Source organism: Asterias rubens, chromosome 13 (assembly GCF_902459465.1).
Source record: "Asterias rubens chromosome 13, eAstRub1.3, whole genome shotgun sequence".
Taxonomy (NCBI): domain Eukaryota; kingdom Metazoa; phylum Echinodermata; class Asteroidea; order Forcipulatida; family Asteriidae; genus Asterias; species Asterias rubens.
The window spans coordinates 3,410,558-3,425,186 of record NC_047074.1 but is presented as its reverse complement, the minus strand read 5'-3'; the positions used below and the strand labels follow the sequence as shown (position 1 = coordinate 3,425,186).

General features: G+C 37.4%; 1 protein-coding gene across 1 annotated transcript; it reads right to left on the bottom strand.

Moving 5' to 3' along the window:
• Nucleotides 1-824: 824 nt before the first annotated feature.
• LOC117298422 (lysosome-associated membrane glycoprotein 1-like) lies at nt 825-13,968 on the bottom strand. The gene is made up of 8 exons (XM_033781679.1): nt 13,777-13,968; nt 10,311-10,675; nt 8,903-9,128; nt 7,894-8,067; nt 6,942-7,087; nt 6,188-6,437; nt 5,574-5,735; nt 825-4,094 (listed from the first exon to the last, which is right to left on the bottom strand). Exons 1-8 carry the CDS (start codon nt 13,820-13,822, stop codon nt 3,949-3,951), a joined length of 1,515 nt encoding a protein of 504 aa, XP_033637570.1. The 5' UTR covers nt 13,823-13,968; the 3' UTR covers nt 825-3,948.
• Nucleotides 13,969-14,629: the final 661 nt, after the last annotated feature.

The window sequence follows — 14,629 nt, the reverse complement described above, 5'->3', positions numbered from 1 at the left end:
CGCATTGTGACACTGTCTAGAAAATCCTGTTCTATCACCCCCATTCTGAAACAACTACACTGGCTCCCTATCTCTCAACGAATCATCTTCAAGCTGATGCTCATTGTCCACAAAGCTCTAAATGGCAAGGCTCCCCACTATATTTCTGAACTGCTTCAAGTTTACACTCCATCAAGGAATCTTCGATCAAGTTCCATGCTTCTCCTCATTGAACCCAAGTCTCGACACTCATGGGGTGACAGGTCTTTTTCTTCAGCCGCGCCACGCATCTGGAACTCTCTACCACTTAATCTTCGATCTTGTGTTTGTACCGCAAAATTCAAGTCTCTTCTCAAAACTTATCTTATGTCACAGGTTTTCAATGACTAATTTTGTTGTGTCTGTTTTTCGTTGTGTTTTGTTTTTGTTTTGGTTTTACTGCGCCTTGAACACCCAGCAGGGTGGATATGTGCGCATTACAAGTCTTATTATTATTATTATTATTATTATCTACCATTATTCAAATTTTCTTATTCAAACATCTGTGTATTGAGATTAAAATGATGTACCGGTACCAACCCTTAACTTCATTCAAAACAAAAAAATTAAATAAATCTTACTTGGCTCCTTGTGTTTTTTGGAATCACTCAATTTTTTGTATATTTCAATTCTATTTTTTTATCAAAAATTTGACTCCCATAAATGGCCGACCGTGTTAGTCGACCAAGTAAATTTCGAGGCATATTTGTGTAGATCATTGTATTCTACTTTTACAACATCTTTCTACCCATATGCATTTTATAACAAACGGTTACAGAACGCTTTTAAAAGACCAACTCGACCGATCCAAGGCAACATGTTTCTTTAATAAGCAGAGGACAATGTTTCACAATATTCTGCTAAGCAAAATATCAATCACAAACACAATCAGACCAGCAAAAAAACAGTGAATGAGGATGGTACTTTGGTTGGTAACCTTATTCTGGTTAGCAGAATTGTATCGTGCTTAGCTAGTTTTTTGTGATGATGCAGCGCCATGAAAGTGGGCCATACAATAATTTGGGTGAATTTGTTTGGGCAGAGTTCAATTTATTTTTTTACCTTATAAATAACTTCTACTTGTGCTTAAAATGTTGACAACAAATTTCAAAAATTTCCCACAACCAACTATATTTATTCCTCTTATTCTTTTTTCCATATAAAACAAACTTTGATAACCGCATTATTACTTAATTCTTAAAGGTATAGCATTTGTACGTGTGATAATTATTTGTAGTTTGACATGACAACCTTGATTCTTAGAATTCAAGTTACATGCACTTTTTCTATCCAACTTACGAATTAACAAAACTGTATTTTTTATTTCCCACGCCCCAAACAAGTGATTCCAAAAATTCTCTTTCCTATAATTTGAAACGATATTTCAATCAAATTCAGAGACATCTACAACATTTCTTAGTTTCACTTTATGATTTGACCTATTTTTAATAGGTTGCAAATGCTGTACCATACAATCACAATGAAAACTGTTTACTAGTGATAAACAGTTATTTGCATTCAGTTATATACATGCTCTCTTCAGTTTAGAAGTTGTAAAAATGTTGAAGTTCCTAAACGCCTACGGAACACTACGTCACATCAGAGCAGTAGGGGATTTTGCAGTTGATGAAGATGTCCATCTCACTAGTGTCATTGCACCAGGTCTTAAATTGACTCACAGCAATACCGTGGCGCATGTGGTTTTGCTGTGGCTCCCATTGCAAAAATCCAATACAAATTTATGTTTTTCCTTATAAAAGAGAGCTGAAATATAAACTATGTCCAAACAATGGGAGAACAAAGAGAAGTCCTCGGTCTGCACCATAAACACAGCTCTGTGTGTGTGTCTGTGTGTGTACTGTGTACTTTAGATGCATGCCTTTATCGATGTGATACCACATTAGAAGTTATTAATTCAAAACCATGTAGGTGGTATTGTCTAGTAATGTGGTAGGAAAAAAGGCTATTACTGACACCGCAAAAAATCCACACTTCTCTGACGTGACAACTACTGAAGCTGAAATAACATAAAAATTAACCGAAAAAAACAAAAAAACAAAAAACAAAACAGATAATTAAACTTGCAACATTAAAAAAGTATACTGATTATTTATAATAAACTTACTTTTTTCAAAAGTAAATGATTATACTTTATTTTAGAACATGTTGAAAAGTATCAGTAATAACAATAACAAATGTGGCATTATTTTAAACATTAAGTAATATTTTTAGGCATTAAACTCGATTTATACATGTCGATGGTCATGTGTTACACTACAATCAATCAAATTTTTTTTCTTCTTAAATTTTTACCAAATCTCCTTATAAATACAGAATTTTTATATGTGATCCTAAATTCCTCCGTGAGACGACATTGTTTTTCGGCACATCCCTGCATAATACAATTGCCTTAGTACCCATTGCATAATTTATCACAATTATTTTGATATATAACCCACCGACCCCAACATTATTTCTAATATTTGCATCAAAACTAATATTAAAACCTAAAATCACATTCCGTGCTGCCCTTGTGAAGAAATAAGTATACATGTACTAGACTGGTTTACAGAAAAGAAACACTTAAAATTGACAAAAGAACAAAAATTACTCCAAGAATTTTTTTTTTTTTTTTATATATATATAGGTAAAGTTTTTGCTTTAATATAAGATTATGTTCATATACAAATCAGATCATGCTAGGCAGTCATCCTAGTATGGTGCCCCTACCCTCGAGTCATCCAAATACAAACAACACAGACAGGGTGCCATTCTAAAGAGGGCACCCTAACCTGCATTATAATGATAGCCTTGGGCTGTATCCAAATTCATACACAACAAGTAATAGGTACGAACATAATTATGTTCAAGCCAGCTTGCATATTTATAAAGCGTTCATCCAAAAACTTGACTCAAATCTGGATTCCAACTCCATGTCAAACTATCCGAACATCTTTTTGATATATTTGACACTACATGTACATCTAGATCGAACGCCCGCACCCCCTCTCCCCTCCCGAAAAAGAAAAAAAAAAACCAAAAAACACTTACAATAAAAAGTCCACAAAAATCCAAAATTAAAGATCACTGTAGAACTTCACCACTTACACTATTAACTACTGAAATTATTAGCTTAGATCCTCTGGTATTCTGTGTGCGCAGATTTACCCTGGTTTATAAAAGCAGATACATGTAATAGCAGAACACTATAGAGAACGGTACTATGAGCTAACGATGCGTCAAATCTGACCCAAACATCTGGAGTAAATCAAAATATTTATAAACACGTCTGCTGCATACCAATAAAATATTCCTGGATTTAAATGGTGTGCAGACTCCCACTTAATTAGCTGAACATGTTCAATCCTCAAAATGACTCCTATAACATTTAAAGATGTTTATTCCAATTGGATTCATATTCCAGGGGAAAAAAAAAAGTCATTCTTTATCACAATTAAACAACGTTTTTTTAACAAAGATTTTGATAAAAGCACTCTTCAAAATGATTGAGCAAGAATTGATTGTCAGTGACGAAACGCGAACACTTTTAAAACCAATTTTCATAACCCACAAACATCTAAATTGTTGACACCATCCATCAACTGGTGGAGAAATTTGGCCAGAAGAAAAACATCTTAGAATGATATCAAAAGAAGGGGTTCCTGGTCTGATTGGCAGCATGTTACAGCGCCAGGAGCGCCACTGAGTGACGGTTGTGCGCACTATATATAGTTAGTAGACACGATTATTATTTTTATTATTATTGAATGAACATTCAATGCAAGGGTAAATCAATCTAGGATTCTTAGCTCAATCATTTTGTCAAATTTAATCGCATCGAGAGAAAAAAAAATGAGGGGAAAAAAGGAAAAAAGCACAGGGAAAAGACACAAGAGTAAGAATGTACACCTTTTAAGATGCAGACTGATCTCAGACTGACTGGTACCCTGACCTGTTGGTGCGACTCCTGCCGATGAGGTACGCAATAAGTACAATGATGACGAGGCCAGCGAGGGCGCAACCAACGGCAATTGGCACGATGTTGCTGATAGTGTTGTCTGCAGCACAATCTGACGCTGTTGAAGGGAAAACGAAAAAGGAAAGAAACAAAGTGGTAAAGTCTGCTTGCAAATCATTTTGTTCACAAACAAGAAGGTGTTCTCAACAGCAGTATGGACCGTATTGAATTGTCACCATTCAAACTTTGGTGTTTCTGATCAGTAGAGTGTGGGTTTGAATCCCCAGTCCTTAAGCAAGACACTTGCTTCGTCCTTCAGATGGGCATAAAGCCGTTGGTCCCATGTGTTGTGCAACGCATGTAAAAGGACCCATTGCATGCACTTATCGAAAAGAGAAGGGGTTCGCCCCAGTGTTCTTGGCTGTGGCTGCTGTATGCGCCATAGCACCTTGTGAAATCATTACATGGTGTGCTAAGGATTAGATCTCAATTTCAAAATCTTCGTCCCACTCACCTTGCAGTAAAAAATAAATAATTGGCGCTTTGTTTCTTTTGGAAAAAGGCGCGTTATAAATACATTCATTATTATTATTATAATTCAAATATCTGCCCTACAACATGGCGTCTGTGAGCATGTGCGTGTGTGTGTGTGCGTTTGCCATCGAAATCAAACCAGGAACCCTGCATGCTTCAATGATGTACGTGTTTAGATGCGCATACCGTCTGCCCAACAATATGGTAACTTGCATAACAACAAAGAGATTATTCGACAAGGTTTATTCTGGCTTATTCTGACAAGCATACTTGTTTGTGAAAATTTTGATTGAGCAGAAATGCTCTAGCAGCAAAAAAATAAATAAAAGGCTGTTTAACATTCTGAGCAAACTTTATTTGGTAAGCAATAAATAGTAGGGACCCAGTCCTGAATAGTGTTCGTTTAAAGGTATTTTGGCTGGTTACCCAATTTCTGCTTGGCAAGGCAAAATGTTTCTTTGCTTAGCAACTTTTTCCACCTTTTTTTCATGAAATTTGCCCTTGGAAGTACGAATTTGCATGGCGTTCATTTAATTTACTTGATACAAAAACCAAACTGATGATATGAAAACCAAATTATAGCAATTTGTATTGATGATCAGTTAAAGGGTCTATTACTTTTTTCCCAACACAAAACTCAAGGTCCACGGATTTACATTAAACTTACACAGTTCGAAGATAATGATAGTAGAAAGCTTCCCCTTAAAATATTACTTACTGTAGTTTTTGAGAAATGAGCAAAACAATGTCACAAAAATAATTTTTGCCTAAGTTTTACCATGTAAAAACGTTTCAAACCAGTTATGGTATGTTATAGTATATTATCAAGTTAATACAACTTTTACATGCTAAAACAATTTTCTGCTCACTGAGACGAACATCATTTTGTGAGTTGTTGTGCTCAGTTCTCAAAATCTACAGCACCTTAGCAAATAATATTTATAGGGAAGCTTTCTACTGTTCTTATCTTCAAACCCTGTGTAAGTTTAATGTGAATCAGTGGACATTAAAAAAAAAGTAACAGAATCCTTTCAATAAGGTTCCAGAACAAGAGACAACTTACCAGTTCCGTAACTACCATCCTTAATGTCTTCGGCAAACGGCTGTAGCTTCAGATGAGAAAACTCAGCCCTGAACAGGCTTGCTGTCACTGAGGTGTCTGCGTCACACAGATAGTAGTTTCCCTGCCCTGTTTGGAAGCGCTTTGTCTTGTTTACCGAGTTCACTGAGGAATGGAGAACAATATGATAGATATAAGAGATGTTAAATTTCCATTGGGGATAAAGTATACAGTGCTAACACACAACGGTGTATGGGTAAAAACGAAATTTAATAATATGATAGATATTATTTAGTTTAACAAAGGAACTGTTTTCATTTCTTCTCACTTAATTTTTGTAAACTAATTATATTCATGGCCCACAGGCCAAATTGGATGTGATTTACAACCAGTAATTAGCAATATAGTTAAAACGGTAAGAAAATGAAAAATATGATTAAAAATCGTTAAAAAAACACACCTGAAACCAAGAAAAAAAGGGCCAATAAGGCCTTTTGATGGTTTCAGCACTACAGTAGAATGTACCAAGCACAATCAATACAAAATTCTCACAGAATATTCAAATGGGGGCAGGGTGGGGGGGGGGGGATGATTATTAACTGTTTAAGTACCCGTACCTGTTGCCGTTACGTTCACGTCAGGGAAGATAGTTTTGTCCATGGTATTATACTCAACAGCGAAGTTGGACATGGCATAGTTCTTATCAGTCTTGTTCATCTTGAAGGTCATGGTGATCTTCCAGTCATCAAACTTGAGAAACTGCGGCTTAGCCGCAAACTTCATCACGAAAAGAGCCGTATCGTTGATGCAGGTAGAATCGTTCGTATAGAGGGTCTTCACGGGGAGGTAAATACCAGCTGTGCTCATCTGCGTAAAATATGAACAAGAAGGAAATGACTAATCAACCTCTTGTTTTGCCTTCTCCTTTTTCCCCAAAGATGTCCCCCTTTTTAGCCTGCCTCAATCACTAATCAATTCCATTTTTCTTCAAACCCCTTGATATAGTCATTTGTGTCTCCATCTTCTTGTGCTCAAACCAGCCCCATCCCTTCACCAGTCATACGGTCTTGCCAAAACATCACAACTTTCAAATGCCAGTTGAAGACACAACTTTATAGCTAATGATGTTTAGATGATTCCTTTGCTTTTATTTGTTTCCAAAATTTGTGTGTATGTTTTTGGGTGAGGATTTCATTTTGTAAAGTGCTATGATCATGGTTCTTTTCGAATAGCACTATTTCTTCATTCATTTTCACTTGTGTAGAAACCTCGATCAGTTTTCTGGAGAAGTGCGCATTATGAATCCATATTTTTATCATGAGCACTGCTTATTATTATTTTTTATTAAGAGACGTTTTCTAAACTCCTTACCGTTCCATTCTTCATGGTGTAGTTAATGAAGAGATCAGCAGCAAAGGACATCCTCATACAGAGCTTCTTATCCTGGGTAACGTTCCAGCTACCGACTGGTGGGGTGTCCGGCTTGACGGTTGGGGTGTCGGCTGGGCACGCACTCACTAAAGCGAACCAAAACAATTACATCAATTAGACAAAAGGATTGGTACCCAGCTGAACATGAAACCATTACAATTTTTTTTTTTTATAATAATAAGTTTTGGCTTCTTATATAGTGCTCATACACGTCACTCAGTGACGCTCAAGGTGCTTCAACAATACATTCAGTATTTCGGTATTTGGGGCCACAATGTGAGACCTCTTTTCACATAACAGCATATAATGGTTTACAAAGTGCTGTGGCAGAACATGCAACCAATCAAAGTCAGGAACACTGGGGCAAACCCCTTGGTTCTTTTTTATGTGCATTACAAAACACACAGGACCAACAGCTTTATTAATATATTATCCAAAAGATAAAGCAATCATGGTTAAGTGTCTTGCTTAAAAGCAGTGGACAGTATTGGTAATTACTCGCCCTAACTTGCCCTGGTGCCTTTTGTGACGGAAACGTTGAAATTTATAAGGTTGAGATTTGCTTATATGGGTTGGTTCCCTATTTCTTCTAGTACTGGCAATCTCAAAGTCATTACATTTCAGGAGGCTTACAGACTCTGTGCATCACCAATAATACAAAACAGGTTTGGACATGATGTGAACTATTTCTCTCTCCCACTGACGACCACGTTATTTCTTCCAAGCAAATTTGAAGGCTGAATAAAATTTGTAAAAAACCCAAAACAAACGAAACCACCTCCGAATTGAAGAATTATTCCGAGACGTTACACGTGTTATACATGTAGAAGTACCCTTTAATAACTACCTTTCCTTCCAGATATCACCCCCCAAAAAAAAGACCTAAACGTACCTTTTCCAAATTTGTCTTTGACATCAAATGGCTGGATTGTCAGATTGGTGTAGGAGATTGCAAACTTCTGCTTGGTGAACTCCACTTTCTCCTTGGCAGCGCATCTGTAGTAACTTCCCAGGCTGGTCTCGAATGCTGCAGTTGGCAAGAGTCCACCATATGTAATGACCTTACCTGAAAACAAATAAACAAGGAAGAGGACAATGTATTTTGGGTCTGATCATTGCAGGTCATTTCTTTGTGAGATAAAATTAAGAACAAAACTTTCTCGAGTTCAGTGATGGAAATCCTGACGCGCGATCATAAAAAGACACAGTTTTTAATTATAACAATAATAACAATAATAATAATAATAATAATAATAATAATAATAATAATAATAATAATAATAATAATAATAATAATAATAATAATAATAATAATAATAATAATAATAATAATAATAATAATAATAATAATAATAATAATAATAATAATAATAATAATAATAATAATAATAATAATAATAATAATAATAATAATAATAATAATAATAATAATAATAATAATAATAATGGTGTCATGCAGCATTTTTAAAGCGCACTGAATCTGTAGAACATCCAAAGGCGCTGGTCAAAGAACAAGAAGAAAATTTCACTCAGTATCTGCATAGGCTAATCTGAAGAGATGGGTTTTGAGAGAATGTTGGAATCGAGAGATGTCATGTGTGTGCTTGAGATGTTGAGTCAGAGAGTTCCAGAGGTGGGGTGAAACGTTACTGATTGCCCTGTCCCCATAGCTGGATAAACGGGTCAGAGGAACATAGAGCATGCTTTTTAGCAGTTTTTAGGCCGCAGTCTTAGGATTGCGCACAAGATTTCCAATGTGCGACCATCACACGATTGACTATAAACCCGGCCTTAAGGGTAAACCCAAATCAAAATTCCTTATAAATCCCAATGTAAATTTAACATTGATAAGGGTAAAAGCAAAACTAATACAAAAATAAACCCTTGGGTTTTTCGCTCACCTTCATCGCTACTGCCATTAAAATGAGCCTTATCGTGCGTCAGGTTGGCGGAGGCAGAGTACAGGACAAATGTCTTGGACGAGGTGTCAGCTTTGAATTCCTGAGTGAAGGAATCCCCATCATCGAAGGTCAACACCAAGACAGCGTATTTAGACCCTGGAGTTCCGCACTTGCTGCGGGCGGCATCGACAGTTGAACTAGGAGGCAGCACAAAACTGAATGGTGCCTATTGGTAGTTAGAAACACTGAATGGTCACGATAAAGTTCAGTTGGAAGCTTTGTTTTAGTAGATTCTTGATATAATGGGAGCAGAGGGTGACCCCATGTTCCTATACTTTAGCACACTATTTTCTGGTTGGTTTAAACTTTTGCTACCCTTTTGGGTAGCAAAAAACGAGATTTAAAGAAACACATAAGAAACAGCAAACAAGTTGGAAAAGGCCCTGGGCCCAATTTTATAGCGCTGCTTAGGGGCCGATTTTGTGCTTACTGTGCATTTTCTATTTCATAGTGCTGCTAACCGTAAGTACACAAAAAGGCATGCTAACCTTCCAGTGCTTACTGAACGAAAATAAATGACATCACAATGGAAATCAACGGTAAACAAGCAATACGGCTGCCCAATTTTGCTGCTAACCTGTGAAATACGTTAAGGCTTAAAAGCAAATTGTTCTGCTATAGTAAGCAAGCAAACTTGCTTACCGTTAAGCAGCGCTATGAAATTGGGCCCTGGTGGCTTTGCCACTGGCCTGTGTGGTCTCCCGTTCCAGTCGCTTGGAACCACGGCTCACCAAAGTCCAAGCCACGAAGGTCTTGAGAAAAGGCTAAGCTAATAATAACAATAATCGTGGCTTCTTATATAGCGCACGTGTCCGTCACCCAGTGATGCTCCTGGCGCTGTAACATACAGTATTTCCTGCGAGATGTGGGACTATGTTTGGATTATGAGATTGGATTATTAGACCTAATTCTGATAGCACCATAGATGGGAAAAAAATGCAAGATCCATGCAGCAGATTTCACGAAACCCTAGGATTAATCCTATCTCGAGATAGGACGAGTAAAAACCCGTCTTAAACTGAGGAAGGGTTGAATGCGTCCTACATGTACGTCTTTGGATAAGGAACTGAACTCGTCCTAAGTCCTAAGATTAATCCGAAGTTAAGAAGAGTTTGGTGAAATTGACGGCTGCCGCCTACAGGCCAATGTAAAACAATAAAAGTCTCACTATATCTTTTCAGAATTTACAAAAAATAAGTACTCTGAACATTATTGTAAAGTTTGATTAAATAAAAAAAAAAAAGAGAGGAAAGAGGTTTGTTTCACTTTAACAAGATTAAAAAAAATGACAGCAACATTAAAAAAGGATTGATGTATGTAGTACAATGGAGAAAGAATTTGTGCGTACTTCTGTTTTGTTGACTGTCGTATAGAAGCCACTAAAGACAGTGTTGAAGTCAGCCAAGATGCACGGCTTGCCCTTGCTATCTTTCACGATCCATTTAGCCAGTGGGACTACAGGGGTAGCCGTTGTAGTTGCTGCTGTTGTAGTTGCTGCTGTTGTAGTTGCTGCTGTTGTAGTTGCTGCTGTTGTAGTTGCTGCTGTTGTAGTTGCTGCTGTTGTAGTGGCAGCCGTTGTTGTATGGGCTGTTGTTGTATGGGCAGCCGTTGTAGGGACAGTTGTTGTTTTAGCAGCAGTTGTTTTAGCAGCAGTTGTTGTTGGGGGTGTGGTTGGTATTGTAGTTGCTGACATGGGTGTTGGTTCACCATTGGCTAAGGGAAAAAAAATATAGTGTATTGTCAAATAATGTATGTTACTGTATAATAAATAATGTATGTTAAGTGTGCTTGCCCTTTCAAAAACGAAGCAATGGCCTGAAGACCGTATGCAGGCTAATTTTTCTCCAAGTAGTAAAGTATTTTTCTTCAAAGTAGTCAAAACGTAACAACTTACAGCACTTGTTAAAAACTATCGCGCACAACTGTATAAATACTTGTCTCAAATTTCAAAAAGGCATGCACACAGCCACTGGTCTCGTTGCTCAAAAACTCTCATTAGACCTGAAATATTTGCACAGGGAGAAATTCATGTTGCTACTTTCACTGAAAATTGATCTTTGAAAATAGAAGGCCATTTTCATTTTTTCAAAAGGCACTTCTATTGGTAGTCTAGGGTCATAAAAACCAAAGAGTAAAGCCTGATTCATACTTCGTCACAAATTCGCAAGAATATTTTGCAGCGGTCCAGTTGTGCTCATATCTCTTGCGTATGAAGGAAATTGCTGTGCCCCTCCGAGAGAGAAATTCAAGGCCTGCCCTACACATGTATGGTCAGCAATGCACAGTAAAACAAAACAGGGTCAAATGAAAACAGCAGACATATAGGCCAGATAAAACTTAAAACAGAACAAAAACAAATCTTTCTGTTGTACGCCGTGAATGTAGTGCTACAGAACACCAACTCAATCTGAATGCACACTTTTTTGTAATCCCCCCCCCCAACTTTTAATGAAAGAGAAGGCCCTTTTTTTGCGGAAGAATGCGGCCAGCCTGAACGCAAAAAAGCCATTGTGACGCCTATACTTTTTGTCTACATGTATTGTAGGTGTAAAGCATTTATAAATGTTGTATTTGCAAAATTGTAATTGATTTCTTTGTACATTTTGTGTACGTATACATGTATACAATGTACATTGTAGATTTATTTACTATGTAGTGGAGAATGCTGTTTTTTTCTCAGTCAAATTAACTTCATTCTTATGACTGCCCTTCAATTTTAATCATGAATGATCAGTGATTGGGTAAAGAAGGAAATGCCTTCCTACGCTTGTAAAATGTCTTCCTTCATCTGTTTCCTGTGTCATTAGTTAACGTTCCGATTGCAGGCAAATTTACAGTGGTACTGCATCCGGGGCATGTAGGTATTGTCATAAGTTTTCCAGGATTTCATTCTGGTCTCAAATGTTTAATTTTTTGCCAATGGGCACTCAATTTAAGGTCTTCTGAGTTGTGGTTCTTGGTGTTCAAAATTGTGGTTTTAAATGCCCTAATGTGCATTCTCAAGCATTATAAATGGTTTTTATCTTTATGTTTTTTGTAAAATTAGTAACTACTATTATTGTCGTGGTATCGATTGAAATTTGCGCGTGATCAGTCTAACACACTAATGTAGCTGTTCGCGGGGAGAACTCTGTTTGAAGCAATCACTAGCCTGAAACTTGATTCCTTTATGATGCATTAAGGCAAGCCTTGGTTCCAGCAGAAATGTTTTTGTTTTAAAACCTTTAAAAGGACATCGCAAGTGTAATTTACAAATGTTGGCAGATGTGTGGTGGTCGGAAACAGAGTAAGATCTTCCAAGTTCCAGTGGTGGTTGGGGAATCCCGAGTGTCAAGCAGGTTTTCTGGAACCGACCACAGTGGGTAGTTCCCGGTTTTGTGTTTGTAATTTTCCCAACAAAAAATACATGTAGCAAAAGCAGCGTGGAACTGATACTGGCCCGGCAAGTGTGTGATCATCAGCCCTGATACTTCGGCTTTTAAGGGGCATGGCAGTTTTGCCTTGACTTTTTGTAAAAATTTAGGGCACCAAGGCAATTTTCAAAAATTTGGAAGGGCATCACGGCAATCATAATCCGCGGCAGTGATGAGAAAAGGGCACGGCAATCATTGCCGTGAAAAATTGGGTTTTTGAAGGGCATTGCGGCAATCGGTAGGGGCAACGACGGCAATTGCCGTCGTTGCCGTCGTGAAGTATCAGGGCTGGATCATGGCACAATGAACCTTGACTTGACAGCACAGCTAGCCTTGGTTAACTACGGTTTAGTATTTAAACTTGAAACAAAGTGTCAAAAGAAAGATGCTTGAAACTGCATTGTTCAAGCAGGAGGGGGTTTGTACTTGTATTGTAGTTTTTCAAAAATGGCCACAATTCTTTTTAAAATTTTAAAAACCAAGGTCCAAAGATCACGCTGTGCGAGGTTACAAACTCATTTTTGACAAATGTAACCAGATTGGAAAGGTGAAAACATTTCCATATCCCACCACCACTTTATTTTCAATATGAATGAAATAAATTAGCATCTTTCTTAATCTTACCCAGTGAAATATTCTTTTTCTTTGGCAAAAAGTTGTAAAGGGCAGGATACGGAAATCTTTCCGTAGAAAGTAACAAAAACTGTGTATTGCCAAGACTGACCTGTGCACAGACAGTGTACTACTCAAAACTAAGGATTTCCATCCCTGGTAATTCTTTAGGAGTTTAGTCGTAACTTGACTTAACTTAACCATGTTTTAACTTACATCCAATTTGAAACTGACAATCCCAATGACATAAAGTAATGAATTACTTTATTGTTATGTTTTAATTTAACTTGCATGTATATTTGTTTTAAGTTTAATATCAATAAGTAAAGCTTTTTGTTTATGAAAATGACATGCACCAAATGAGTTTGTTAAATAAAATGTAAATTATGTTCCACTTCCAAATCCAAGTTCCAGTCACTGTCAGTTCTCAGACAAATGCCATGAATGGGCTTGATCATAATGATGAATGAATGAATTTCACAGTGCTGCCGTCATGATGTCTCTGAGTCTGAGTCTGAATTGACTTTGAACATGTTGAAGTTAGATCCCATGGTGGTTGGGATTGGGTCGAGAAGCGAGGCCAGTCATGTGCCACACAGCCAGTGTTCATTCAGCCATGCAATGCAGGGAGGAAACAAACCTGCACCAAAAATACACTATACTCAGCACTCAGCTAACTGAGTTGTGTATGTTTAATGGGGGTGGGAACCTTTTGTCGACTTCATGACTTACCCGAATTGTGTCAAAAGCAAACTAAAATCTAAAGGTATTTCCCCCTTAAGTACTTACCAAGTGTCACAAGCAAGACGACGCATATTGGGATAAGTATCTTCATGTTGCCAAAAAGTGTGGAGTTCCTTTGTGCACAAAAATCCTGAAACGATGGTTTTAGAAGTTCTTTCAGCAATAATTTCACACAATTTCAGTCAGAAATGTTGCAACTACACACGTGCATGGTATCCAGCATTGGCCAACATTATGCGTAACGTTCCATTGAAACGGTGTCTGGTAACCAGCTATAGCTAGCTAGCTGGAACGAGCAGCCGTCATGTGATTCAAGGAAATGTATTCGATACAACTTACTCCCTCTGAATCTTGTATTTCACAACCTGTCTAATTGATTTGGTTCTCTTCATGCATGCTTCTATGACTTCTTTCATCCCACTGCGAAAAATATTTATTTGATCATTTCACCATGGCGGTAGATATTAACTTTATGATTTTACGTTTATAATCATACCATATAAGGGTGTATATGCAGCAATCGTCGGGTTTCAATCACCACATTTTTAACAGCAATGAAGAAAACAGAGGGAGTACATCCGACAGTTAACTTAGCTTTAACAAAAATCCACAGAAACTTCTCGGTGTGTCACGCGCACGATGTCGTCATCAGTAAACTTCCCTCTCCCGACTTTTATGGAACAGGCCCTACATCCTGTACATGGACGACTTCACTCCTCCTAGCCTGCATAAAACATGTCCTTTCTCTATGAAATAATTATACCAAAGACATTTGAAGTTTTTGCATACTATTATTCGGAAAACAGGCTGCGAGACCCGACTTTAAGCCATTATTTGAACCACACTCCATTTCAATCGGATTATTCGCCGGGCTGGGGGGTGGGTGTCGCATGCAATT

Excerpts from the sequence above, each read along its gene's own strand:
- LOC117298422 (XM_033781679.1), bottom strand. The coding sequence starts at position 13,822 with ATGAAGATACTTATCCCAATATGCGTCGTCTTGCTTGTGACACTTG. Across the intron at positions 5,736-6,187 it reads CGTGAACGTAACGGCAACAG|TGAACTCGGTAAACAAGACA; the intron begins GTACGGGTACTT and ends TCCATTCCTCAG. Across the intron at positions 4,095-5,573 it reads GGATGGTAGTTACGGAACTG|CGTCAGATTGTGCTGCAGAC; the intron begins GTAAGTTGTCTC and ends TCCCTTCAACAG.